General features: G+C 40.5%; 1 protein-coding gene across 3 annotated transcripts in view; it reads right to left on the bottom strand.

Moving 5' to 3' along the window:
• USP25 (ubiquitin specific peptidase 25) overlaps nucleotides 1-23,445 on the bottom strand; it is a 165,141-nt gene that overhangs the window by 49,413 nt on the left and 92,283 nt on the right. For all 3 annotated transcript variants that reach the window (XM_073617060.1, XM_073617061.1, XM_073617062.1), the window contains exons 7-11: nucleotides 20,175-20,312; nucleotides 18,617-18,693; nucleotides 13,458-13,531; nucleotides 9,369-9,517; nucleotides 2,496-2,623 (exon numbers count right to left, since the gene is read on the bottom strand). In XM_073617060.1, coding sequence (XP_073473161.1) covers nucleotides 2,496-2,623; nucleotides 9,369-9,517; nucleotides 13,458-13,531; nucleotides 18,617-18,693; nucleotides 20,175-20,312 — 566 coding nt within the window. The remainder of the gene's footprint in view (nucleotides 1-2,495; nucleotides 2,624-9,368; nucleotides 9,518-13,457; nucleotides 13,532-18,616; nucleotides 18,694-20,174; nucleotides 20,313-23,445) is intronic.

Below are 23,445 nucleotides of genomic sequence, written 5' to 3'. Positions count from 1 at the left end.
TTAAGCACAGTGATATGTGATCATTAAACCAGGTATTGCTACTTTTGGCAGTGTGGGCAGGTGCCACCAAGTCCTGCTGGAAAATGAAACCAGCATCTCCATAAAGCTGGTCAGCAGAGGGAAGCATGAAGTGCTTTAGAATTTCCTGGTAGAGAGCTGCGCTGACTTTGGACTTGATAAAACACAGAGGACCAACACCAAAAGATAACATGGCTCCCCAAATCATCACTGACTGTGGAAATTTCAATCTGGACCTTATACAAGTTGGATTCTGTGCCTCTCCACTCTTCCTCCAGACTCTGAGACCTTGATTTCCAAATAAAATGCAACATTTTCCAGAGTCAGTGATGATTTGGGGAGCCATGCCATCTGCTGGTGTTGGTCCACTGGGTTTTAAAAAAGTCCAAAGTCAGCGCAGCCCTCTACCAGGAAATTCTAGAACAGTTCACGCTTTCCTCTGCTGACCAGCTTTATGGAGATGCCGATTTCATTTCCCAGCAGAACCTTCATGCAAAAGGAGCCCAGTATTGAGTGCATACTATACTGTACATGGATATACTGTAGTAAGCCAACATTTATCTATAGTAAATAATCTAGTTTTCTGAGATACATAATTTTGGGTTTTCACTAGCTGTAAGCCATAATCATCAAAATTAAAAGAAAGAAATGGCAGAAATATATCACTCTGAGTACAATGCATCTATATCAAAAAAATGAGTCACTTTTTAAATTGAATTACTGAAATAAATTAACTTTTTGATGATATTCTAATTTTATGAGATACACCTGTATATGCTAAGCTCTACATGGCCAGATATTTGTAGTTCCATTCTGTACTTCCCACACTATATTGTATACCCAGAAAGTTTCATCACTATTCAGACCCTGTAGCTACTCAGCTACCTGTGTCCCATGTTTGCCTCCAGGCTGATCATTAGACCAAACTGGCAAGGCCCTCCATGTTCTCTCTCATCATTTAAGCTGTTTGAACACATCTCCATGCAGACTTGAAACAGGTTATATTGTCTGCCATGTATAACTTAAAGTATAACTAAATGCAAAACTGGATTGGGGTTATAACGCTTGGCAGTTATGATTGCTGTCCCCATTGGGGAGATTCACCCTCTCCATTTGTCCTGTTTACCATTATCATTGAAGGTAAAAGAAAATCCCCAAAATTCTGGGTTGTCTCCAGAAAAGTAATATAGGGGAAATCTTTCATAGGGAAGTTTGTACTTCTTCCCACTCCTTTTCAGATATGTAAACTAAACTATTTTTTATAGTTTTTTGGTCTTCTCATGTAACTAGTTGTTTTCAGATGGTCTACTACTAAATGATTACTTTTATTTTTAAGATTTTTTTTTTTTTCACATTTGAACAAACAAAAAAAAAAATGAACTAATGGGAACACTAGTTCTGGTCACCTAGGGGTCCCCAAGAAATTCCCTTTATTTGCAGGGATTTCCTCTTACTTCCTGTTTGGCTATAGGACAGGAAGTGTAAGGTAATCTCTGCAATGGGACTCAGATGGTGGGGAGAAAAAAAAAAAATCTGTCAGGGATTATAACATTGCCCTCTATCCAAAATGAAAAAAAAAAAAAAAATGTCTGCCTATAGTTCTACCTTAATAGGGCAAAATTAGGCTTCATGCACACGGCTGCCTGGGGCTGTACAACATACATTTTGGGTGTACAGGTACCAATAAAAGTCAATGGGTGAGTGTAGGTATATGCTCATATTTGTACAAACATGTACGCCCCAGGATTCAGACAGCCTGCATCCAGGGTCATACATCCATACACATTTGCATGTTTTACACAAGTAACAGAGCATTCCACATACAGTCACTGATATCTATGAGCAGCTGTACACACGACCTGCGACTCCAAGACAGGAAAATATGCCCACATTTTACAGTGTACAGCCCTAGGCACCCATGTGCATCTGACCTAAAACTGATTTCTTATATGCAGTAAGTTACAAGAAATTTTTTAAAAGATAGATCGGCTGCAGATACATATACAGGCTAAATTTCAAAATGATTTTTAGTTCCACTTTAAAACTCCTCCTGTCCAGTATAATCCTTACTTTTCTATATCCCTGAAGTCTCCCTTGTGTCAATGTAATCACCCTTCTGTGCACCCACTGAACTTCCCAAGAATACTTGATAGGGACTTGGAGCTGTATTTACGAAAGCTAGAGAGGGCAAAACTAGTCACAATTCTGCAGAGAAACCAGCTTACAGATTTTATTGCTAAAGCTTAATTAAACAAACTGAGGTTAGAAGCCGATTGGTTTTTCTGCAGGATTGTGACTACTTTTGCCCTCTCTAGTAAATAAACCCCTTGTTGTCTAGAACTCAGCAGCACGGTAAGGATGAGAACACAAGACATTGCTGCCAGGGGATCTCTTGCCCACGGCACACAGGAATGTGCAGCAAAGTACGTGTGTGGTCGCAGTGCTCACAACCAAAAACGGATGATGTGGGTACTCACCTATCCATGTACAGACATGGTGGAAACTCTAGCTTGTTGTGGATTTTCTCAGGCCTTCCCAAAGCTTGATTAAACTCAAACCTGGACAGCTCAAATGTCAGTACAGGTGGAAGTTCTGTGAACCAGTGCTGTCACAAATTAAGCATAAAAATAATACATTTTACTTCAACCTATAGTAAATAAAAATGTGTGCACAATACCTATACACAAGAGAATCTGACTGCTCCATTCAGAATCATCTTTCATAAGAACATAAATATCAGACGCTTATATATTCATAAAAGGGAGAGAGAACATTTTGCTGGATTTAGACTTTGATTTTAGTTTAAATGTTTGTGAACCTCACCTTTTTTTCCTCTTTTGGGGTTTGTTAAATATACCATTGAAAGCATTTTGTTATACAGCAAAACCTTGGATTGCAAGCATAATTTGTTCCATAAACCTGCTTGTAATCCAAAGCACTCGTATATCAAAGCAAATTTCAACATAACAAATAATGGAAACTGATGGTTCATTGCACAACCATTTATTCATAAGTCCTTCAGTTTATAGTCCATATAAAAAGATTATGGAAATGTGATCGGTTGTGTAACCATTAAATGTCCATCCACAAATGGAAGCCTCCACAAGGAGATTTGAAGCAAAATCCAGCAGGTGCTAGAGAGAATAAAAGAGAAGAGAGGTGCCTCTAAGTGTAGCAATACGGTTACATTTAATGAAGGTACAACATTTAGCAACTCACATGGTTGATGATTAAAACAGGCATATCTATGTATGCTGGCATCTGGGGTAAAGCTGTCCACATAGACCGGGAAGACTACCCTGCAAGTGTGACCAGGAAGACTAACCTGCAGTAGGGCGATCTGTAAGCGAGGCTTGAAGCGCAATGTGGAAGGGATGATGGTGGTGCAGAGGATGGTCTATGTGGACAGCTTTACCTCGGATGCCTGCATATTTAGTGGTGCCTGTTTTAATCATCAACCATGTGAGTTGCTAAAATGTACCTTCAGTAAATGTAACCATATTGCTACACTTAGAGGCACCTCTCTTTTCTTTTATACTCCGTTGTGACATCATGCCACTTGTATATCAAGACATCACTCAATTATCAAGTCAAAATTTATTAAACTCATTTTCTGGACTTTCAAAACACTCTCAAACCAAGTTACTCTCAATCCATGGTTTTGATAAGTGCAAAAAAATACCTGTTGGTCCTGCCAGAAATCCAGCCTGTTTCACACTTCCTTTAGTGAATGATGCATTTCTCAAATGTTATCAGCCCTGCCTGAAAACTCTGTGTGGACTACAGAACACCTCCCCTTGAGTTAAGAAAATAAGGGAGGGGTGTGTCCTATAATCCTAACACACTACCTGTCCTAGGATGACACTACTTTTTGAAAATACAGTACAGTGAGTGAACGCTGTCACCTTAGGATAGGAAGTGTGTTAGTGGTAGGATCACCATGTAAAAATATAGGTTAAAAACACCTGAGCATAACAAAAGTAATACACCTACCACATCCTAGTGGTGCAGTTTAATTTTGAGTTGCCAGCTAAATTTATCCATATCTGCGTGCAAGTTGCTGTAAGATTCTGATACAGTCATACAACCGTCTGATCATGTATTGTTATAGCAATTGCTGTTATTCTTTATTTTTTTCTATTGTTATATTTAGTCTTGTATTTCTAGAGCGCTCATATTACAGGTATTGCAGTGTTATACCTTTGAAGTAATTTTTGATGCAGGTTTAATATTTTTGAATGCTTCCTCATCTATAGCTAACATCTGTATTAAATATGGAGATTGGAAGAGTATCCATTTGAAGGTTCTTTTTGTTTGATTTTTCATTCAGAGCTCCTTGCCTAATAATTGTTGAGATAGGATTGGATACATAGGGCATTTGTTGTGTTTAATAAGTTGCCAGATTAATAAATTTGCACTGTAACAGCTGTAATGCAGAATCACTATGTAGCACTGCAAAGAAAGAACCAGACCCTGCATATACTGCTACCACTTTGCATGGATAAAATTGCAAACTATATAGCGGAAACATTCCTAAAACATTACCGCACTGGTAGCTTTATTTTCATGAAGCTGACATTGCTTTGCCGCTGCATCCCAATAGACATGAATAGGACTGCCTGCATGTGGATGCACTGAACACCCGCACATCCCATGCAAGAAAACATAGCCTTTCACATGGGTGTACAGATAGGAATGCCATGTGAATGGGGCCTAAATTGACAGCATTTATAGTGCCTTTGAAAAAGTATTCACACACCTTGAAATTTTATGTGATAGACCAAACACAAAGTGGCACATAATTGTTAAGTGGAAGGAAAATGATAAATGGTTTTTTTTTTTTTTTTTTACAAATATGTGAAAAGTGTGACGTGCATTTGTATTCAGCCCCCCCTGAGTCAATACAGCTGTAAGTCTTTTTGGGGATGTCTCTACCAGCTTTGCACATCTAGAAAGTGCAACAGAAAATTTCAAGTCTTGCCACAGAATCTCGATTGCACTTTGACTGGGCCATTCTAACACATGAATATGCTTTGATCTAAACCATTCCATTGTAGCTCTGAATGTATGTTTAGGGTCATTGTCCTGATGGAAGGTGAACCTCCGCCCCAGTCTCAAGTCTTTTACAGACTCTTACAGATTTTCTTCTAAGATTGCCCTGTATTTGGCTCCATTCATCTTCCCATCAACTCTGACCAGCTGAAGAAAAGCAACCCCACAACATGATGCTGCCACCACGTTTCATGGTGGGGATAGTGTGTTCAGGGTGATGTGCAGTGTTAGTTTTCCTCCACACAGTGTTTTGCTTTTAGGACAAAAAGTTAAATTTTGGTCTCATCTGACCAGAGCACCTTCTTCCACATGTTTGCTGTGTCCCCCACATGGCTTCTCACAAATTGCAAATGGGTCTTCTTATGACTTTCTTTCAACAATGGCTTTCTTCTTGCCACTCTTCTATAAAGGCCAAATTTGTGGAGTGCACGACTAATAGTTGTCCTGTGGACAGATTCTACCACCTGAGCTGTGGATCTCTGCAGCTCCTCCAGAGTTATCATGAGCCTCTTGGCTGTTTCTCTGATTAATGCTCTCCTTGCCTGGCCTGTCAGTTTAGGTGGACGGCCATGTCTTGGTAGGTTTGCAGTTGTGCCATACTCTTTCCATTTTCGGATGATGGATTGAACAGTGCTCAAAAAAGATATTTTATAACCAGAGGCGTAGTTTAAAGCTTGTGGGCCCCGATGCAAAAGTTGACCTGGGCCCCCCCCCCCTCCACTACCACTTCCACCGTATGTGCAGATACACCCACCGCACGCCAACATACTCAAAGTACTAACTTATATTAGAGGACAGGGATCACCCCTGGAGAATCAAAGGACAGGGACCCCTGTCAGGTCATTTGGCAGAGCTCCTTTCCTCGTTCCAGCACTGTAAACAGCTCTCCCCCAGCCCCCCCCCACAATACACAGGGCTGAAAACACATTCCTTTACACACACAGTCGATCAGCCTCCACAGGGTGTATCTGGCTTTTATGTTGCCATTCTGACCTGTGAAATCCTCTGGTCGGAACGGCAGTGTAGTTGCAGTAGGCAAATACACCTTATGCAGATCATGGCTGACTGGCTGTGTTGTAAAGGAATGTGATTTCAGCCCTGCGGAGGAGGAGCAGTATAGACTGTTGTACTGGGAAAGAAGCTCAGCAGCAGGCATAGCATCCAGGGTGGAGGGGGTGGTCAGGGGGATTTGGGGGGGGCAAAGCCATGTGACATGAAATATGAAGCCTGCAGCCACTCAGGAGGTGTTAAGGGATTTGTTTTAGCAATTTCTGAAGGTTTCTCTGTCAGTGTTGGCAGGTGTTGGGGAAGTTCACCTCCCGATGTGCATCTTTTCCCCAGTTGTTAGGGAATACCTCACCAGTGACATTGGTCCCATCGTGGCTACAGGACAGCACTGTCCTCTTAACTCACTGAGCTTGGTTACAATTCCATGTTGCCAGCACACAGCACAGACCCTTCCCCATCCTGGGCTGTTCTCACCAATGCTCCTCTCCATTCAGGAAATGGCTCACAGCATCTCCCCAGCCAATGAGAACAGAGGGGTGTGGACCGTGGAAGGCAAATTGGAAGCCCAGTGCTGGTGCGTGGCCCAAAGGCAGATGGAAGCTGGACTTTGTGGAGGATATGATAATATGACAGGGAGGCTGCAGGGGCCCCCTGGAGCTAGGGGCGGGGTTTCGAATGTGACCCCTGCAACCCCCTTTATGCTACACCCATGTTTATAACCTAACCCTGCTTTAAACTTCTGCACAACTTTATCCCTGACCTGTCTGGTGTGTTTCTTCACCTTGGTGATGCTGTTTGTTCACCAAGGTTCTCTAACAAACCTCTGAGGGGGTTCACAGAGCAGCTGCGTTTATACTGAGATTAACTTTCACACAGGTGGACCCTATTGACTAATTGGGTGAATTCTGAAAGCAATGGGTTCCACTAGATTTTAGTTAGAGGTATCAGAGTAAAGAGGGCTGAATACAAATGCACGCCACACTTTTCGGACATTTGTAAAAAATTTTGAAAACCATTTATCATTTTCCTTCCACTTCACAATTATGTGCCACTTTGTGTTGGTCCATCACATAAAATCCCAATAAAACACATCTACGTTTTTGGTTGCAACATGACAAAATGTGGAAAATTTCAAGGGATATGAATACTCTTTCAAGGCCCTGTATCTTATCCACCTGCAATGCATAAGACTCAGAATGCCCATGTACTCCGGTATCAACCCAAGCAATTTCACCTATTCCTGCACTGATGGTACTTAAAACAGAACTAAACCCTCCTATCATTTACAGCCAAGGAAGCTGCCATCGTAGCCACTGTTTGATCTTCAACTGCCATGATACTGCACATGTGATCATTTGAGACACCAGCCATTTGATGGGTTAACAGTTTGGCTGAGAGAACCAACAAATGTGACGATTACATTCCTGGCACGTGCCGGGAATGTAACTGCTTTTTTAAACTTTTAAATCTATAGGTTTATTTCCGCTTTAACAGATCAGCTAGGAACATGTCTGAGGCACAATGAGAAGCGCTCATACACAAAAACTGTCTGATTAATTTTCTATAGCACAGTGTTAGCTGCTAGCTATCAAGGGGAAACATATCAACATTCCATCAGCATACGCAACATTAATCTACAGAATGCCCAAAGAAAGCAGTTGAAGGGGAATAAAAAGTCTGCTTTCCTTAAACTAGATTTATTAAAATGCTGACACTCTCAACGGTGACAAATTTGGTTTGAAAGGCTGTCCATTGACCTCAGCATAATGCTGTCCATACACCTGGCAAGGTTCAGGCTATTTCAACAACTTCCTAATGGTTTTTCAATCCAAAACTATTGACTGGATCAAGGATACCTTTCACCAACAGTTCGTATATTATCACATTTATCTTTATATTGTAGCAAGTCGCATGGATATAATTGAAGGTTTCTGCGATCAAAAAGCTGAATCTGGAATTGGTGTGTATGGGTAGCAGAAAGATTAATATAAAGTGCTAAACACAGTACCAGTGTTGGGCCATGGCATGACACTTTTTTTTTTTTTTTTTTAGATAAGATGCAGTCGTGCTGCAGTTTGATCCATGTTTGAAGTGATACAGCAGAATGTTAACGGCCACATTCAGTTCCTGTTTGTATTCAGCCACCAGGCTCCACATAAATCTCACACACTCCAAGTTAGAAGATCCCAGTGCATTTCTGGAATGCAAAATGAGTACTCCTTTAAGTCACATGTGTATCAGGACTCTGTAGTTGCTTATTGAAGCAAAACAGAATATTGTTGGCATTAAGCGCATCTAAATCCAAAACTTTTTTTCTTCCCCATACAAGTCAATGGCAATACAAAAGCATCTAAAAAGCAGCTTGATGCAGCTTAAAAACATCAAATGCATCAGTCAATGAGCTGTGAATTATCTCAGATGCATCTCAAAACAATGTTAAAAGCAAGCTGCCCATTTGCACAGTCATAGACTAGGAAGGAAAGGGAACCCCCAATGGAATACAGATGACAAAAAAAAAACCTGTCAAGTGTTTTAACCCTAAAATAATCTAGTTAAAGTGGAACTTTAGTTGGAAAATTAAGTCCCACTAGATCACTTCAAGCTGGCCCCTTTTTCAGGTATAGCCAACATGAAAAATAAGTGCCTACACCAGTTACAGTGCATGAATACACTGGGGTTGATTTACTAAAGGCCTATACACTGTGCACTTTGCAAAGTACAGTCGCACTCTGCAAGAGTAATTGCTACAGAGGTTAGTAAACGAGCAGAAGCTCTACTGACTTCCATCATCTAATCATATGCAAGCATGCATTTTTTTTAAATTTTCCTTGCGCGTGATTGGATATTCTTCACAAAGTGAAGCTTTACCTTATTTACTAAGTTCTGGAGCAACTGCACTTGCAGAGTGCAACTGCACATTGCGAGGTGCACAGTCTCTTTGCCTCTAGTAAATGAACCCCACTGTCTCACCCTGCTCTGCACATGCTCAGTTGCTCTCTATTCTTAAGCAGATTTATTGCTGTTTAGGGGCTCTGGGCTTCAACAAAATGGCGGCATTCAGCAAGAAGAAAAAGGAACAATGCTGGAGACAATTTAAAGCACATACTAATTTTGGTAACATAATTAATAATGTGGAATGTATGTTCCTTGCTAAAGAGGATTTTTTTTTTTTTTTAACCAAGTTGTTATGGTTAAAGTTCCACTTTAAGATACACTTTGTTGTTTAGGAGGGTTGCATACAAACTGTCTGCAATCCAAACATAGCTAACTGGGTCCCCAGTATTTCTCACCTCTTGACCAGACTTGCTTGAGTTCTCTGAATGTAATGACTCGATCTCTCCCTCTATCATGGCAGCCTCTAGACATTCATGCAAGTCTTTGAATCCATTCACCTGGAGAGGATACTGCCCAAACATCTCCGTGTTTTCAAATTTCTTTCCTTAGCGAGAGAGAACCAAACATTAACGAGGACAGGAAATAAGAGAGCACACACTTGCCATCAGGTCATCAAAATATCTTCTCAAACTATCAACATTAATAAGGTGTCCCCTATCTTCAGGGAAATGTGTATTCCCAAACATTCTCATTTATCGGTGTCTGAAAGATTACCCATTGAAACCTGTAGCAGAAGGTTAGAGACAACAGAAGGTTCATCATTCAGAATTGTGATAAATTAAATAGATAAATAAGCTGCCCATGTACTTGATGGTTAAAAAAAAAAAGCTTTCGCCTGTAAACGTCTTTTGTAGATGAGGACAAAGCTTGTCTATGTGACATCAGTTCCATAATATCTAAGGAATGCCAAGACAAGTACCCTTGTCACTGTTAATTCTCCATGAAGTGTTCCGGAAGCAGCCTGCCCTCATCCCCCAGGACGAAAGAACTACAATGTAATACTGTTTCATCAAGTGATTTCCCTCTCTTTCAAAAATCAGGATAGACACTAAAAATAGCCAACATCCCCACAGCTAAGAAATCCTTGGGGTCCTCTGACCACTCAAATGTCAAATAACGTCAGAGTGGCTCTTCAATGCAAAAGAGCCGAGTATCACTACAAATATTTTTTCTCTCTATTGTAGCAGATGCCTGAAATTTGGTTTTAGTGCAGACTTCTGAAAACAATACACCAAGGACACATACAGTAATTAAGATTGTTAGGGGTGTACTGCATGCCAGTGATGTACGGAATGCCTCCAGGAGGCAAAAGAGCTGCAAATTAAAAAAGGAAAGGTAACTTGTAAAAAAAATTTCATTAAAAAATTATTTGCTTAGCAATAAAGTATGTTATATTAAGGTTTTTTTTTTTTTTTTTTTTTGGTTGGTGCAATAACTTAATGGTTTTATTGAAAATAACAAAATAAGCCCAAGAGTCGCCCACGCAGGGGCTACATAAGCATTCAAAAGCATGAAACAAAGAAAAGTGCCAATGAAAAATAAACAAGCAAGGCAATACATCAGGGGAGTGGGGAGCCCATATAGGGAACCCCTATGTCTAATTCATATAGTTAAACAGATTCTAAAAACGGATACCCCTGTTGTGGGGTAACCCTGTACAAGGTAAAAGACATTTTTTATTTAACCGGAATTTATAAACAGTCAACAGTGTAGAGGGGGAAAAGCACTCTCAATCCAAGGCTTCCAAATTTTGAGGAACTTGGAATGGGAGTCCTTTAGGATGCATGACATGTGTTCATTAACCATGAGGACTGTCAAACAGTCTTGAACGTCCTGAAATTATTATTATTATTATTCAGGATTTATATAGCGCCAACAGTTTACGCAGCGCTTTACAATATAAAAGGGAGACAATACAGTTATAATATAATACAATACAATAGGATTAAGAGGGCCCTGCTCAGAAGAGCTTACAATCTAATAGGGTGGGGCAGGTGGTACAAAAGGTTGTAACTGTGGGGAATGAGCTGGTGGAAGTGGTAGGAGATTAGTTGGAGACGTGATAGGCTTTCCTGAAGAGATGAGTTTTCAGGGATTGCCTGAAGGTAGCAAGAGTAGGGGCTAGCCGGATAGATGGAGGTAGCGAGTTCCAGAGGATGGGAGAGGCTCTGGAGAAATCCTGGAGACGAGCATGGGAGGAGGAGATGAGAGAGCTTGAAAGCAGGAGGTCTTGAGAAGAGCGGAGAGGACGATTTGGGTGATATTTGGAGACAAGATTAGTGATGTAGCTTGGGGCAGAGTTGTGAATGGCTTTGTATGTTGTGGTTAGAATTTTGAATTTAATTCGCTGGGTGATTGGGAGCCAGTGTAGGGATTGAAGTAGAGGGTTGGCAGACACTGAGCGGTTGGTAAGGTGGATAAGTCTGGCAGCAGCATTCATGATAGACTGAAGAGGGGATAGCCTATGGAGCGGTAGGCCAATGAGAAGGGAGTTGCAATAGTCAAGGCGAGAGATAACAAGGGAGTGAATGAGGAGCTTGGTGGTTTCATTTGTTAAAAAAGGGCGAATTTTAGAAATGAGACTGTGGGTTTTTTTCAAGGCCTGGGCAATAGTTATCATGGCTTACAGTAATAGGTGCAATGCCAGTTTCTGCATTATATTACGGTTTTTAATTAAAATTGAATTTCCTTTACCTGACTGGACTACAGTAATTTGAAATACAATCAGTTGCTATGCATTATTACACTTTGCATTGCCTTATGCCCGTGCCCACTTTGCCTCCCCTTTCATTTTCTAATAAACCTTTAAGGGCCCTCTTAAAGTAGCCCTGTCATATTTTAAATCTTCAGAAATGTATTTTGGTAGTGTCAATCTCCTGGGCCCCTGCAACGCTCACCGGTTCCTCCTGTTGCCCTCTAAATCAATGCTGTATAATGTAATGATGTGAATGTCAGGTGAGAAACAGGCGAATGACACTCCTGATGGTGTTAGTTTTCCAGCAGACTGTTGGGGATCAACCCTCTGGACCAGGTCAGTGTTTAGAAGCTCCAGTAGCACACAGTTACACGCTTTCTTTGCAGGGTATATTACAGGGTCGCAACATTCCTATTCTGAACCCTGAGCAGCTGCATACACATATGCATCCATACATTTCAAGAAAGCCCATTGTGAACCGTGCACTGCTCAATCAGATAAAAATTTCTACATCAGCAGTCAGGATACTCTTTAAAAAATCCCATTGGGAAACTCCACTATGGCACCAGTGACCCACTAAAAAAAAAATAAAAAATAATATATCACACTGCTGTCCAAACTAATCAAAGCTGCAGACATCAAACTATATCGTCCAAAACTATGGGCTTTATTCAAGTTTTACACACGCACACACACACTGATCAGCCATTACATTATAATCACTGACATGTAAAGGGAATAACATTTATTATCTTGTTACAATGGATCCTGAAAGTGGGTGGGATATATTAGGCAGTAAGTGAACATGTTGTCCCTGAAGTTGAAGTGTTGAAAGCAGAAAAAATGGGCATGCATTAGGATTTGAGGGACTCTGACAAGTGACAAATTGTAATAGTTTGGCTGGGTCAGAGCATCTCTAAAACTGCAGTTCTTGTAAGATGTTCCTGGTTTGAAGTGGTCAGGACCTACCAAAAGCGGTCCAAGAAAGGAAAGCCAGTGACAGGGTCATGGGCAGTTAAGACTTACTGATGCATGTGGGGAGCGAAGGCTGGCCTGTGTAGTCCCATCCGCAGACTGGACAGGGTGCCACTGCTGACCCGTATCCAATACAGTGAACATCAGAATTATACCATGGAGCAATGGAAGGAGGTGGCCTGGTCTGATGAACCAGGTTTCCTTTTACAACATGTGAATGGCTGGGCACATGTGCTTCGCACACCTGGGGGAAGAGATGGTACCAAACTGCACTATGGAAGATCTGATCCATAAAGGCCCTACCTCACAACTTTACAGGACTTAAAGGATCTGTGCTACCGACTGCTTTAGTGCCAGATTCCTTCAGATTCTAGTGGAATCCATGCGTCAACGGGTCAGGGCTGTTTTGGCAGGAAAATATTACAAAATGTTTTGGACTATTGGACTAGGAGATCGATATGAGCTTGTTGAACATTCCACAACTACAGAGATTAATAGAGTAATACTGATAAGGGACTGGGCTTCACACCGTCTATATTCCCAACTGTAGAAATGAATGAGCTGAGAAGTGAAAATTAATCAACATTTCCCTCTCTGTAAGTAAGTGGATAGAATTATATTGTTTCCTGAAGAACCAATTTAAGCATCAAGCATAGCATATAAGTACAACCCCCCAATCAGTTCACAGTTTGAAATGGATGTTTAGCAGCTGAAAGGACCATATTCTGAAGCCATTCTATAAGTTCTAATGCAGGTTTCTACTCTGAGCACAACATTTTTGTGAATGTTCACATGAAATATATCAAATACCAACCTTCATGAACACCGGCTGCCAGGAAACGCCCATAGAACAGTTCCACCATTGGGTTCTTTGGCTTTTCTCCATCCCTGTGGAAAAATAAACACACAAAGAATGTATGTTGCAATTAAGTAAAATTATATATTAAAATCATAATTTTATATGTTTAATTAATTAAACAAACTGTATAAACTATGGCAAAGGCACACAGGGCATTTGTCTATACCAATCATATTTTAGCTTTCATCATCCAAACCTAGTCAGAAATCCTGAAAAAAGCAATCTCACAGGTTCCTATGGGCAAGTGTAGCCCCTTTATCAGTTCCAAAGAGTACAATAAACAAGAACTCTTCCAATGCACTAAAGTAGCATGGAACGCTTCTTAAAAAGGTAATATTTACAGGTTTATAAATCGTTTTATAAATTCACGATAAAAAGGTTATTTTTGTTGCTGGTTTTCTGACAATCAAGGACGACCTTATGACTTCAATACTTTTAGTCACTGAATCAAAGCATGTATGTAGATAAATATATGACATTTCTATTCTACAAATTTTTGGGGTTGATGACTTGATACTTAAATAAAATGACTTAGGGGTCCATGTACAGTCATGGCTAAAAATATTGGCACCCCTGCATTTCTGTCAGATAATGCACCACTTCAACCAGAAAATTGCTGCAATTACAAATGTTTAGGTATTCTCGTGTTTATTTCTTTTGTTTATATTGCAATGACCCAAAAATTGGAGAAACAAAAAGCCAAATTTGACATATTCCACACAAAACTCCAAAAATGGACTGGGCAAAATTATTGGCACAGTCTCAAAATTGTAAGAAATAATTGCATTCCAAGTTTGTGATGCTCCTGCAATTTGTAATTAATCTCGCCTGTATCAATTAACAGGTGCTGACAATATAGAAATCACACCAGCATCCAGTTAAAAATGGTGAAAAATTGACTCAACCTTCTTGTTTTGTGTGTGTCTATGTACCACACAAGAGCAGCAAAGAATTGTCTGGGGTTTTGAGAACGAAAATTGTGGAAAAGCATGGACAAACTCAAGGTTACCGGCTCACGCCGATATAGGGCGGCAAAGTGGTTCATTCCCGCGAATCGCCATATCGCCGATGCGGCGTGGAACCTGATGCACGTGGCCGACGGGCGCGATTGCGTGCATGAGAGCAGGAACAGGGATTTGTGTGTAAACACACAAATCCCTGTTCTGTCTGGAGAGAAGAGACATATCGTTTGTTCCTACTGAGTCACTAAATCACTCCTTATTCATGACATCAGGTTTTCAGCAACACCTGTATTTGTGAGCAACTATTTAAAAAAAAAAATGAAGCACATGAAGGGCAAAATTTGAACCTAAAAATTTGATGAGCACCTTTAAAATTTCTTGAGAATTGTTACTATATCCATCGAACCAGATATTAGTGTGTCAGTTTATCAAAAATCAAAGTGAAATCTCTCACTCGTTTTATGTTGCCCTCTTTTACAATAAAAAATGTTTACAAAAAAAAAAAAAAGTGAAGATTTATTACTCAGATAGGTACATTATCTATATCAGCGATTGGTAAATTTGTGATCTGCCCAACTTTCTACTCATCAGCTTTCCTTATTGTTAGTGTATTTTATGTGTGGCCCAAGACCATTCCTCCAATTCCTATGGAATTCCCAGGAAGGTCAAATGGTTTGACACCCCTGCCCTAGGAGAAGTCTGACAGATATACTCAATAACAGCAAATCAGAGGCAACAGATTTCCCAGCATGTGGAAAGATAAAGTTTTAGTTTAGTACTTAAATATGTCCTCTATAGGTGCCCTCCTGGTATATTACAGCAAGGAGAAAGGTATAATTTTCTCAACTTGCCAAAGATCCGTGATACAGCAAAGTTTTAAAACATAATACATGTTTACAATAAAATACTTGTTTTCTTTCTTAATGTTTGAACCTGTTTGTGCATCTCTGTGCAGTTGTTATTTAGCCTCTCCCCTGTGTCAGCAGCATATCATTGTTCTGCATCCTTTAACCAATAATGACAACAGTGGACCATACAAAGTGTGTCAGTGCAGCCGCTTGCAACCTACAGCAGGGGCACATGTGACAGGGTGACAATGCAGGGATATGACAGCTGTCACTCCATACAAGAAATGTCTGAACAAGGACCTTTAAGATAGGATTTCCAGGTATTATATAATGAGAACTGCAGACTTGAAAAGTCTGAAAACCGCTTTTGAAATTACACTAACATGTACTTAATATGAGATTTTAGTGACTGGGCTTAGGTCTACTTTATCTCCTACTATTCAGCCATACCAACATGTGGGATCAGTACATTAACTTTCCAGGAACAGGAAACCGATTGCTTGCCACTGATAAGCAGACCTAATTTTATCCAGAACAGCAGCTAGTAATATCAGTTACTGAACCCAAATGGTCGGTTTACAACTTTAGGTACTGCATTCTAAGTGCAGGGAACATTCTGTACTATTGTTTACACCTATGTAATTTAGGATGGGTCATTTTAAAATATCCTGGGTCCTTAATACAACCCCAATTCCAAAAATAGTTACGTAGCCAGATTGAAAAAAGACACAAGCCCATCTAGTTCAACCAATAAAAGGGGGTTGCTGTGTGAAATCCACATAAAAACAGAATGCAATGATTTGCAATTCTCAAACCCATATTTTATTCATAATAGAAAATTGTAAACATATCAAATGTTTAAAATGAGAACAAACTAATTTTAAGAGAAAAGTATAAGGCAATTTTGAAAATTGATGGCAGCAACATGTCTCAAGGAAGTCGGGACAGAGCAAAAAAAGCTGGCAAAGCACAACCCCAATTCCAAAAAGGTTGGGATAGGACCATGTTTACCACATTGTAGCATCCCCTCTTCTTTTAACAACACTGAAAAGGTCTGGGAACTGAAGACCAGTTGCTGGAATTGTGGGAGAGGAATGCTGTCCCATTCTTGTGCGATTATATGCTGTTTTAAATATTGTTGCTAGACCATTTATTTCAACAAGCAGCTCATCATAAGATTATATGTGCATTAACAGATTTAAGACATGCTATTCTGCTGTAAAACCCGCCTTTGTGCAGACATCCAGAAGCCCCAAGACTGTTGCTGGGTGCCGCCATCTTGATAGGCACTCAAGTCATATTTATAGTATGAACTTTTCCTCTACTCCCGGCAGCTATATAAAAAGTAAATGTAGGAAGGTGAGTTGCAGAGGAGCTGGGCCAGCTCAGAGAGTAATTAGAGAAGAGGAGAGGTCTATGAAGTGCAAGAGCCAGTTCAGATGCACATTGCAAGTGAATAAAAAATTGTTTATGGAAACGGTAGCTGCAGTAAGTAAGCATTTCAAATATTTGCTTTTACCTGCAATTTTTTTAACTTTCTTTTTTATTAAAGTTGTATATCATAGACAGAAAGTAATAAAGTACAACACTCCAAAAAAAGAAGAAAAAAGAAATGAGAATTAGGTAGCATATACATCAGGAAAACAATACACAATTGATGACAATGCCCAAAGAAAGTTTCCATAAGGCCAGGTGTGTTCTAAAAAGATGGATTAGCCAGGCTAAATATACATAACCAATGTAGGACAACGGTATAGCAGTGTACATATTCATGGCTAGAAAATGATTGACCCGTAATGGCCTATTTACTGTAAATAGCAGACAAAATCCACAGTAGAGAAAGTGGCACTGCTACCTTGGCAACACCAAAAAAAAGAAGTAAAAGGGTAGAAAAGTACAGAAGAGGAAGTACGAGAATGTATGCTTCACCCTACCGGGCACCCTCATAAAACTCTACATGGGTGGAACATCCAAATGTATATTTCAAGGATATGTTTGTGGTTCCAATAGATACCAGGGATGTCAGATCTTATTGAATCTTGGGATCATATTATTCAAGCGGGCAGTTAAATATTCCATGTTATAAACATCATGAATTTGATTACCGTATTTATTGGCATATAACACGCACAGGCGTATAACACGCGCCTTCATTTTAGGTGGGAAGTTTCAGGGAAAAACATCTCATTTTAAATAAAGAACCTTGAAGCAAAATAAGGGTCAGTGCCCATCAATGCAGCCTCACCACTGCCCATCTGCAGCCTGATCAATTTCATCTGCAGCCTCACAATTGCCCATCGCTGCAGCTTGATCAATGCCCATCTGCAGCCTCACAATTGTCCATCAATGCAGCCTGATCAATCCCCATCTACAGCCTGTTTACTCGGCAGCCTCTTTAATGCAAAGTCTCACCTCCTGGACCATCTTCTATGATAGACAGAACACTGGTCCAATGCCAGCGTAGGAGACAGGACTTCCTATTACAGAGGCTGCTGAGTAAACAGGAGATTCTCGCTGTATGTAAAGTGATGGCGCTCGCCTCACCCCCCCTCCCTGTTCCCTCGTAGGCAGCCCAAATTGCAGTATCGGCGTATAACACGCACACACTATCTGCACCCGATTTTCAGGGTGAAAAAGTGAGTGTTATACGCCAATAAATAAATACAGTATATAAATCTACCTGCAATTTTTTAGGTTGGTGACAGGGCCTGTGTGAATTTTTCTTCTTGGGTTTAGATGGTGTTTACACAAAAAAAAAAAAAAAAAAAAAAAAAAAAAACATTAACACTAGATCAAGTAGAAAGTAAATTTAGAATCTCTCAGTGATACCTTTAGTGAAAAAAAAGTAATATAAAGCAAAAATACAGGGATGAAAATATGAGATGTAATAGGCTTTTGTGCACAGACGCTACAGTGTGAGGTGGCCCGCTTGGTTTTACTGTTGTATTGCCAAGATGAAAACAGAACCTGTTACTCATAGCCAGGCTAAACTGAGGTGTCAGGACAAGCTACAGGTAAACTGATAACACCTCAAATGAGTTTTAAAAAAGGCCAATTCATTCCCATGAATCTTGCACATGCAATAAAAAAAAAAAAAATGTTCCTTCACACTTTACATTTACATGAAAACAGGAACAGGTTCTGGGAGTATGAGAACAGTGTCATCAATCCATGCAACACAGAAGGGAAATTGATGAATGTTCTTGTTTTTAATTCTCTGCACCATTTAATAAGGAGAATTCTAGTCTCTGCTTGCCCATCTTAACTCAAAATCAAGACAATGCCAAAAGGCGCACCCCCTCACCTTTCCTCCTCTGCCTTTATCTGGAAAGCGTCTTCTAGCCAGTCCAGCAGTTTGTGGGTGAATTCACTTACATCTTGCTGCAGGAAACAAAAAGAAAACCCATTAGTGAGGCTATAAGATGGCAAAACAGAGAGGCTGAACATGACTTCATCCATAATTGAACCACATTTCACTGCACATACAAGAACCATTTCTTAACCACTTTTACCCTCTTCCTGCCCAAGCCAATTTTCAGCTTTCAGCGCTGTTGTACTTTGAATGACAAATGCATGGTCGTGCAACACTGTACAAACTAAATTGTTATCATTTTTTCCACACAAATAGAGCTTTCTTTTGATAATATTTATATATTTATATATATTTATATTTAAAAAAAAAAAAAAAAAAAAAGAGTCATAGTTTGTTATAAAATTTTGCAAACAGGTAATTTTTACACTGATGGTGAGGCACCGATTGGTGGCACTGGTGGGCACTGATTAGCTGCACTGGCAGGCACCAAGGCAGGGACCGCTGTCCCTGTAACAGAAGCTGGTTACGGACTTTCTGCTTCTCTCCTCACGCTGATCGTGAGGAGAAAAGAAAAGCCGATAACTGGCTTGTTTACTTCAGTGATCAGCTGTCATTGGCTGATAGCTGATCACGTGGTAAAGGGCCCCGCTGTGATTGGCCCTTTGCCCTGTTCTGTGATAAGCCAAGTTGGAAAGACTCGGCAGTCACAGAGCGTGCCCCTGCGATCACCGGAGGGCGTCTATTGATGCCCTCCCAGCACTGGAAGCCCGCGCTGTAGCCGTCATTCAACTATAGCGTGGGCGGAAAGTAGTTAAACTATAAAAAAAAAAAAAAAAATTCTATGCAGGAGAGATGGCAAAAAAATGAAATTTTGTCTGCATCTGTAATCTCAAAGCTGATTGCTCAAGGCATATGCAATCCATACATGATTAGGCTAAAGGAAGTTAAAGCCAAAATCACAAAAAGAGAGGTCAGGCAGACACTGTAGTAACAACCATCATTTGATTATTGTTAAAGGCAGGGAAGCACCGCTGCCGATACCAAGTATTTTCAGGAGTACTTGTGAAAATGCTCCATATACCCAACTCTTGGGAGAGCTTGCCACAGTTACTGACTCAGGTTATACCTTTACCAAGGGATCCCCTGAGTTGTAGTTCTCTAAATTCTGCATTCAAGAGGGTGGCTGCACCCCGAAGAAGCAGAGCAGTTACAGGTGTCTTCTATTGTAATTCTGTTGGTTTTGGATTATCCCAAGGCTTACCAGCCAATTTAAACCAGCAAATAAATTGCAAATAGGCATGAATGGCCTGTTTTCTGACTTGAGTGACTGAACTGCTGTGTGCCTGGCTGCCATGTGTCTAATAGGGAATGGAACCTGGGATCAAACAGCCAGCCCAGTTGGGGGTCCGTGCTACACAACAATAAATAGAAAAAAATTAGACTTCAATGATACTGTAGTTCTCCTCTTGCTTTCAGAGAGATAGCACCAGTTTAAAAAAACAATAACAAGCAGAGAGCACAGAAAGAATAATATGTAGCCAGAGGTTACCTGCTGAGAGTCATTTGACTTGAAGGCATCCTTTAGAATCTCTACTGCTCTAGAAGGATCGACATATTTTCTCTTCGAACTGGCCAACAGTGAGAAGAGATATCTCAGCTCACGCATGAAAGGCAGGTTTCTGTGTTCCTGTGGAGCGCAGATTTAAAAAAAAAAAAAAAGAAAAAAGGAGGACAGCTTAAAAAAAAAAAAATGGCTGTTATGCAAACTATAATATATGGTACATTCCTGGCAATCACTTTGTACCTACATTACATTCCCACCTTTTTTCAAGTATATCTTTAAACAAGAGATGACACTTCAAAGATTCAGATGGTAAAATATCTTCAATACAGACATTTATGGTCATAATGGCTTTATATGCATGTTTATACATTGCACAGAAATCCCCTGAACCAACCATATCTTAGGCAAATAGCAATCATTCCAGAACATCCATTTTTACTTTGATGTTTTCACTGCGCTGGAAACCAGTATAGAGATAACACACTTTAATTTTTTCATTTGTTTCTCGCTGCCCATCTGTGTCTCGGAAGTATTACAAAGACCCTGTTGCCAGACAATTAATTTTAATAAAAATCGACATCAGTACGAAGGGTTTGCAGGCGTAAACTCTGCAGGTCCTGAGGTAAAGGGGAACTGTGCGGACCCAGATGTAAAGGGGAATGTTGTGGACTCTAGTGTAAAGGAGAACTCTGGTGTAAGAGGTTCTCTAGTCACCAGAGCCCCCCCCCCCCCCCCCCCTTTACATCAGAGCTTGCAATTTCCTCCATACCTCAGAGTCCGGAGTTTGTCTTGGAAAGTAACTGCGAACTCTGATGTAAAGGGGGGGCTATGATGACCAGAGGAGCTGTAATAAGAATAACAGTGCAGGCAGTGCTGGTAATAGACACAAGTCTCCAATGTTAGTGGAGTGGAATAGCACAAAGGGTAGGAGCAGATCAGGAAAAACAAAGTCAGGAGTGATGTGTTTAGTTGGTCATAGATAATTTGCTTTGCGGTTTTATTTCATTCAGCCAGTGGACTGGTTAAAAAAACCAAACAGATTCCTCCATCGACACAGTCAAGGTGGATAGAGGAATCCTTCTCACTAAAACAATGTATTCAGACAGCGGGACTCTCGGTTGTCAGAATACAATGATCAGTGGCTGCAGCTGGCAGATAGAGAAAAAATTTCCAACAAGCCAATGGAAAATCAACTTCTATTGAACAGACATGTCCATACATGGATCCAAATTCAGCTAGTACCCGGTGAACCAGCTGAATTTTGAACCATCTATGGCCAACTGTAGCTTCCGTGCAGCGAGATCGGACATTTCCAGCAGCTTGCATCACTAGCAGGTACATTGATATCAATGCTGATTATTGGTTACCAGCTACCTAATGGTAAGTGATTACTGCTCACAATTTTAAACACTTGCCGACCATAGGCCGTCATATGACATCCTGGACTGAAGTCATTTTCTAGTAAAAAAAAAAAATCACTGATATTTACATGTAGGACAGGAATGACAGAATTGGATCGGTAGGCAAGTGGTTAATTGATGCTATTTTGTGATCCAGGAGCTCTATCTTGTGCTTTGAATCATGTACGGTTCGCCTCTGAGGGGTCTTAGATCATGCACAACAGGATCAAATTTTTAGAGAATTTCACTGCCAGCTAATACAGCGAGGAGAGGGGACAGTGGCTACAGTGTCATAAATTGGGCTTCATTCTGGGGTAGAGCAGACAGCCAGCAAAAAGAGGCAAAGATGAGCTTTTATTACACAACATGGCTATGGATCAGAACAGGACCAAGTGCAAAATTCACTTTATTCCCCTTTCACACTTGTGCGACCTGAAAGGTGTGCGATTTGAAGCAATGCCCATATAATCTTGAGGTCTATGGACCTCAAGTCGCATCAAAGTCAGACCAAAGCAGTGCAGAGACTACTTGGACGTTGCACGGACATGATTTGTACTCATTGGAAAACATGGGGTACGACTTGTCATGCGACTTTGCAGTCCCAAGTCGCAGGACAAGTCGCACCAGTGTGAAAGGAGCCTTAACGGTTTTTAAGTTGTGGTGACACTTCTTTAAACCAGCACAAACAGTAATTACACATTGCCATAAGAGGAGAGGAATATAACGTGCAAAAAAAGGGGGGCTGTGCTAGGCAAGTGACTAGTTATTTTTTCTAGCAAGTAAAAGTCACATTACAACTGAATAAACAATTTACAGAAACGGAAAATACACTTTTAGCAATCATTACAGATAAATTGATTTTTTTTGTGCTTTTACCTGCAATTTTGTAAAGTTGGCAACAGGGTTTCTTTTAAGTGGTTGTTAAGCCTCAAGGTTTTTCACCACAGGCCAGGTTCATACTAATACGACAAACGCTCCAACATTAGGGAGCTCATGTCGCATGACGTGTGAAAACCAATGTTTTCCTATGAGAGCCATCTTAACTGGTCCGACACAAGTCGGTCAGACTTTGAAAACTATCCCTGCACTTAATGCATTCTATGCATTAAGGTAAAAACCTTCTGTGCTGCAGCTCCCCACCAGCCCCCCCCTTTTTATTACGGTAGACCGATCCGAGACCGATCCAGTCGCAGTTTCTCTCCTCATTGGACAGATTGACAGCAGCAGGCGCTATTGGCTCCCGTGGCTGTCAATCAAAGAGGCAAAGATGAGCCTTGGGAGCTGGGAGAGGGGAGCGGGGCTAAGTCCCACTGTGTGTCAATAGACAAGTAATTCAGGAGCAAGCCCGCACAGGTGCCCCCATCGAAAGCGGCTTTCTGTGGTGGCACCCAATGAAGAGGAGGGGCATGGCGCGCCAGCGGGGGAACTCAGAAGAGGAGGATCGGGTCTGCTTTGTGCAAAATGATTGCAAGGAGTAGGTGAGCATAAGTATGTTTGTTATTTTTATATAAAAAAAAAACAAAAACAGAAAAACAACAAGGGTTAACAACCCCCTTTAAAGTTAGACTAACACAAATAACTAGCATTTTAAGACGGCCGCAAGCAATGGTAGCCCACAGATTTAACAGATGTACATTAAAAACAATAAACCCATTTGTATATATTCAACTACGTTTAAATACCTTTCCAGACACAGGACTAAAGACACCTTACCCACTGAACAGCTAATTGACTTGGTTGCGGAAAATAAAACCTATGTTTCAGCTGGTTTCCATTTACCTTAATGTACAGAAAACCAGTATTCAGATTTTTTTTCTGACGGTTTAACACCATCAACAAGATATCATTTACCTGAA

The sequence above is a fragment of the Aquarana catesbeiana genome, linkage group LG02, assembly GCF_042186555.1.
Source record: "Aquarana catesbeiana isolate 2022-GZ linkage group LG02, ASM4218655v1, whole genome shotgun sequence".
Classification (NCBI taxonomy): Eukaryota; Metazoa; Chordata; class Amphibia; order Anura; family Ranidae; genus Aquarana; species Aquarana catesbeiana.
This window is presented reverse-complemented; position numbering and strand designations above follow the sequence as displayed.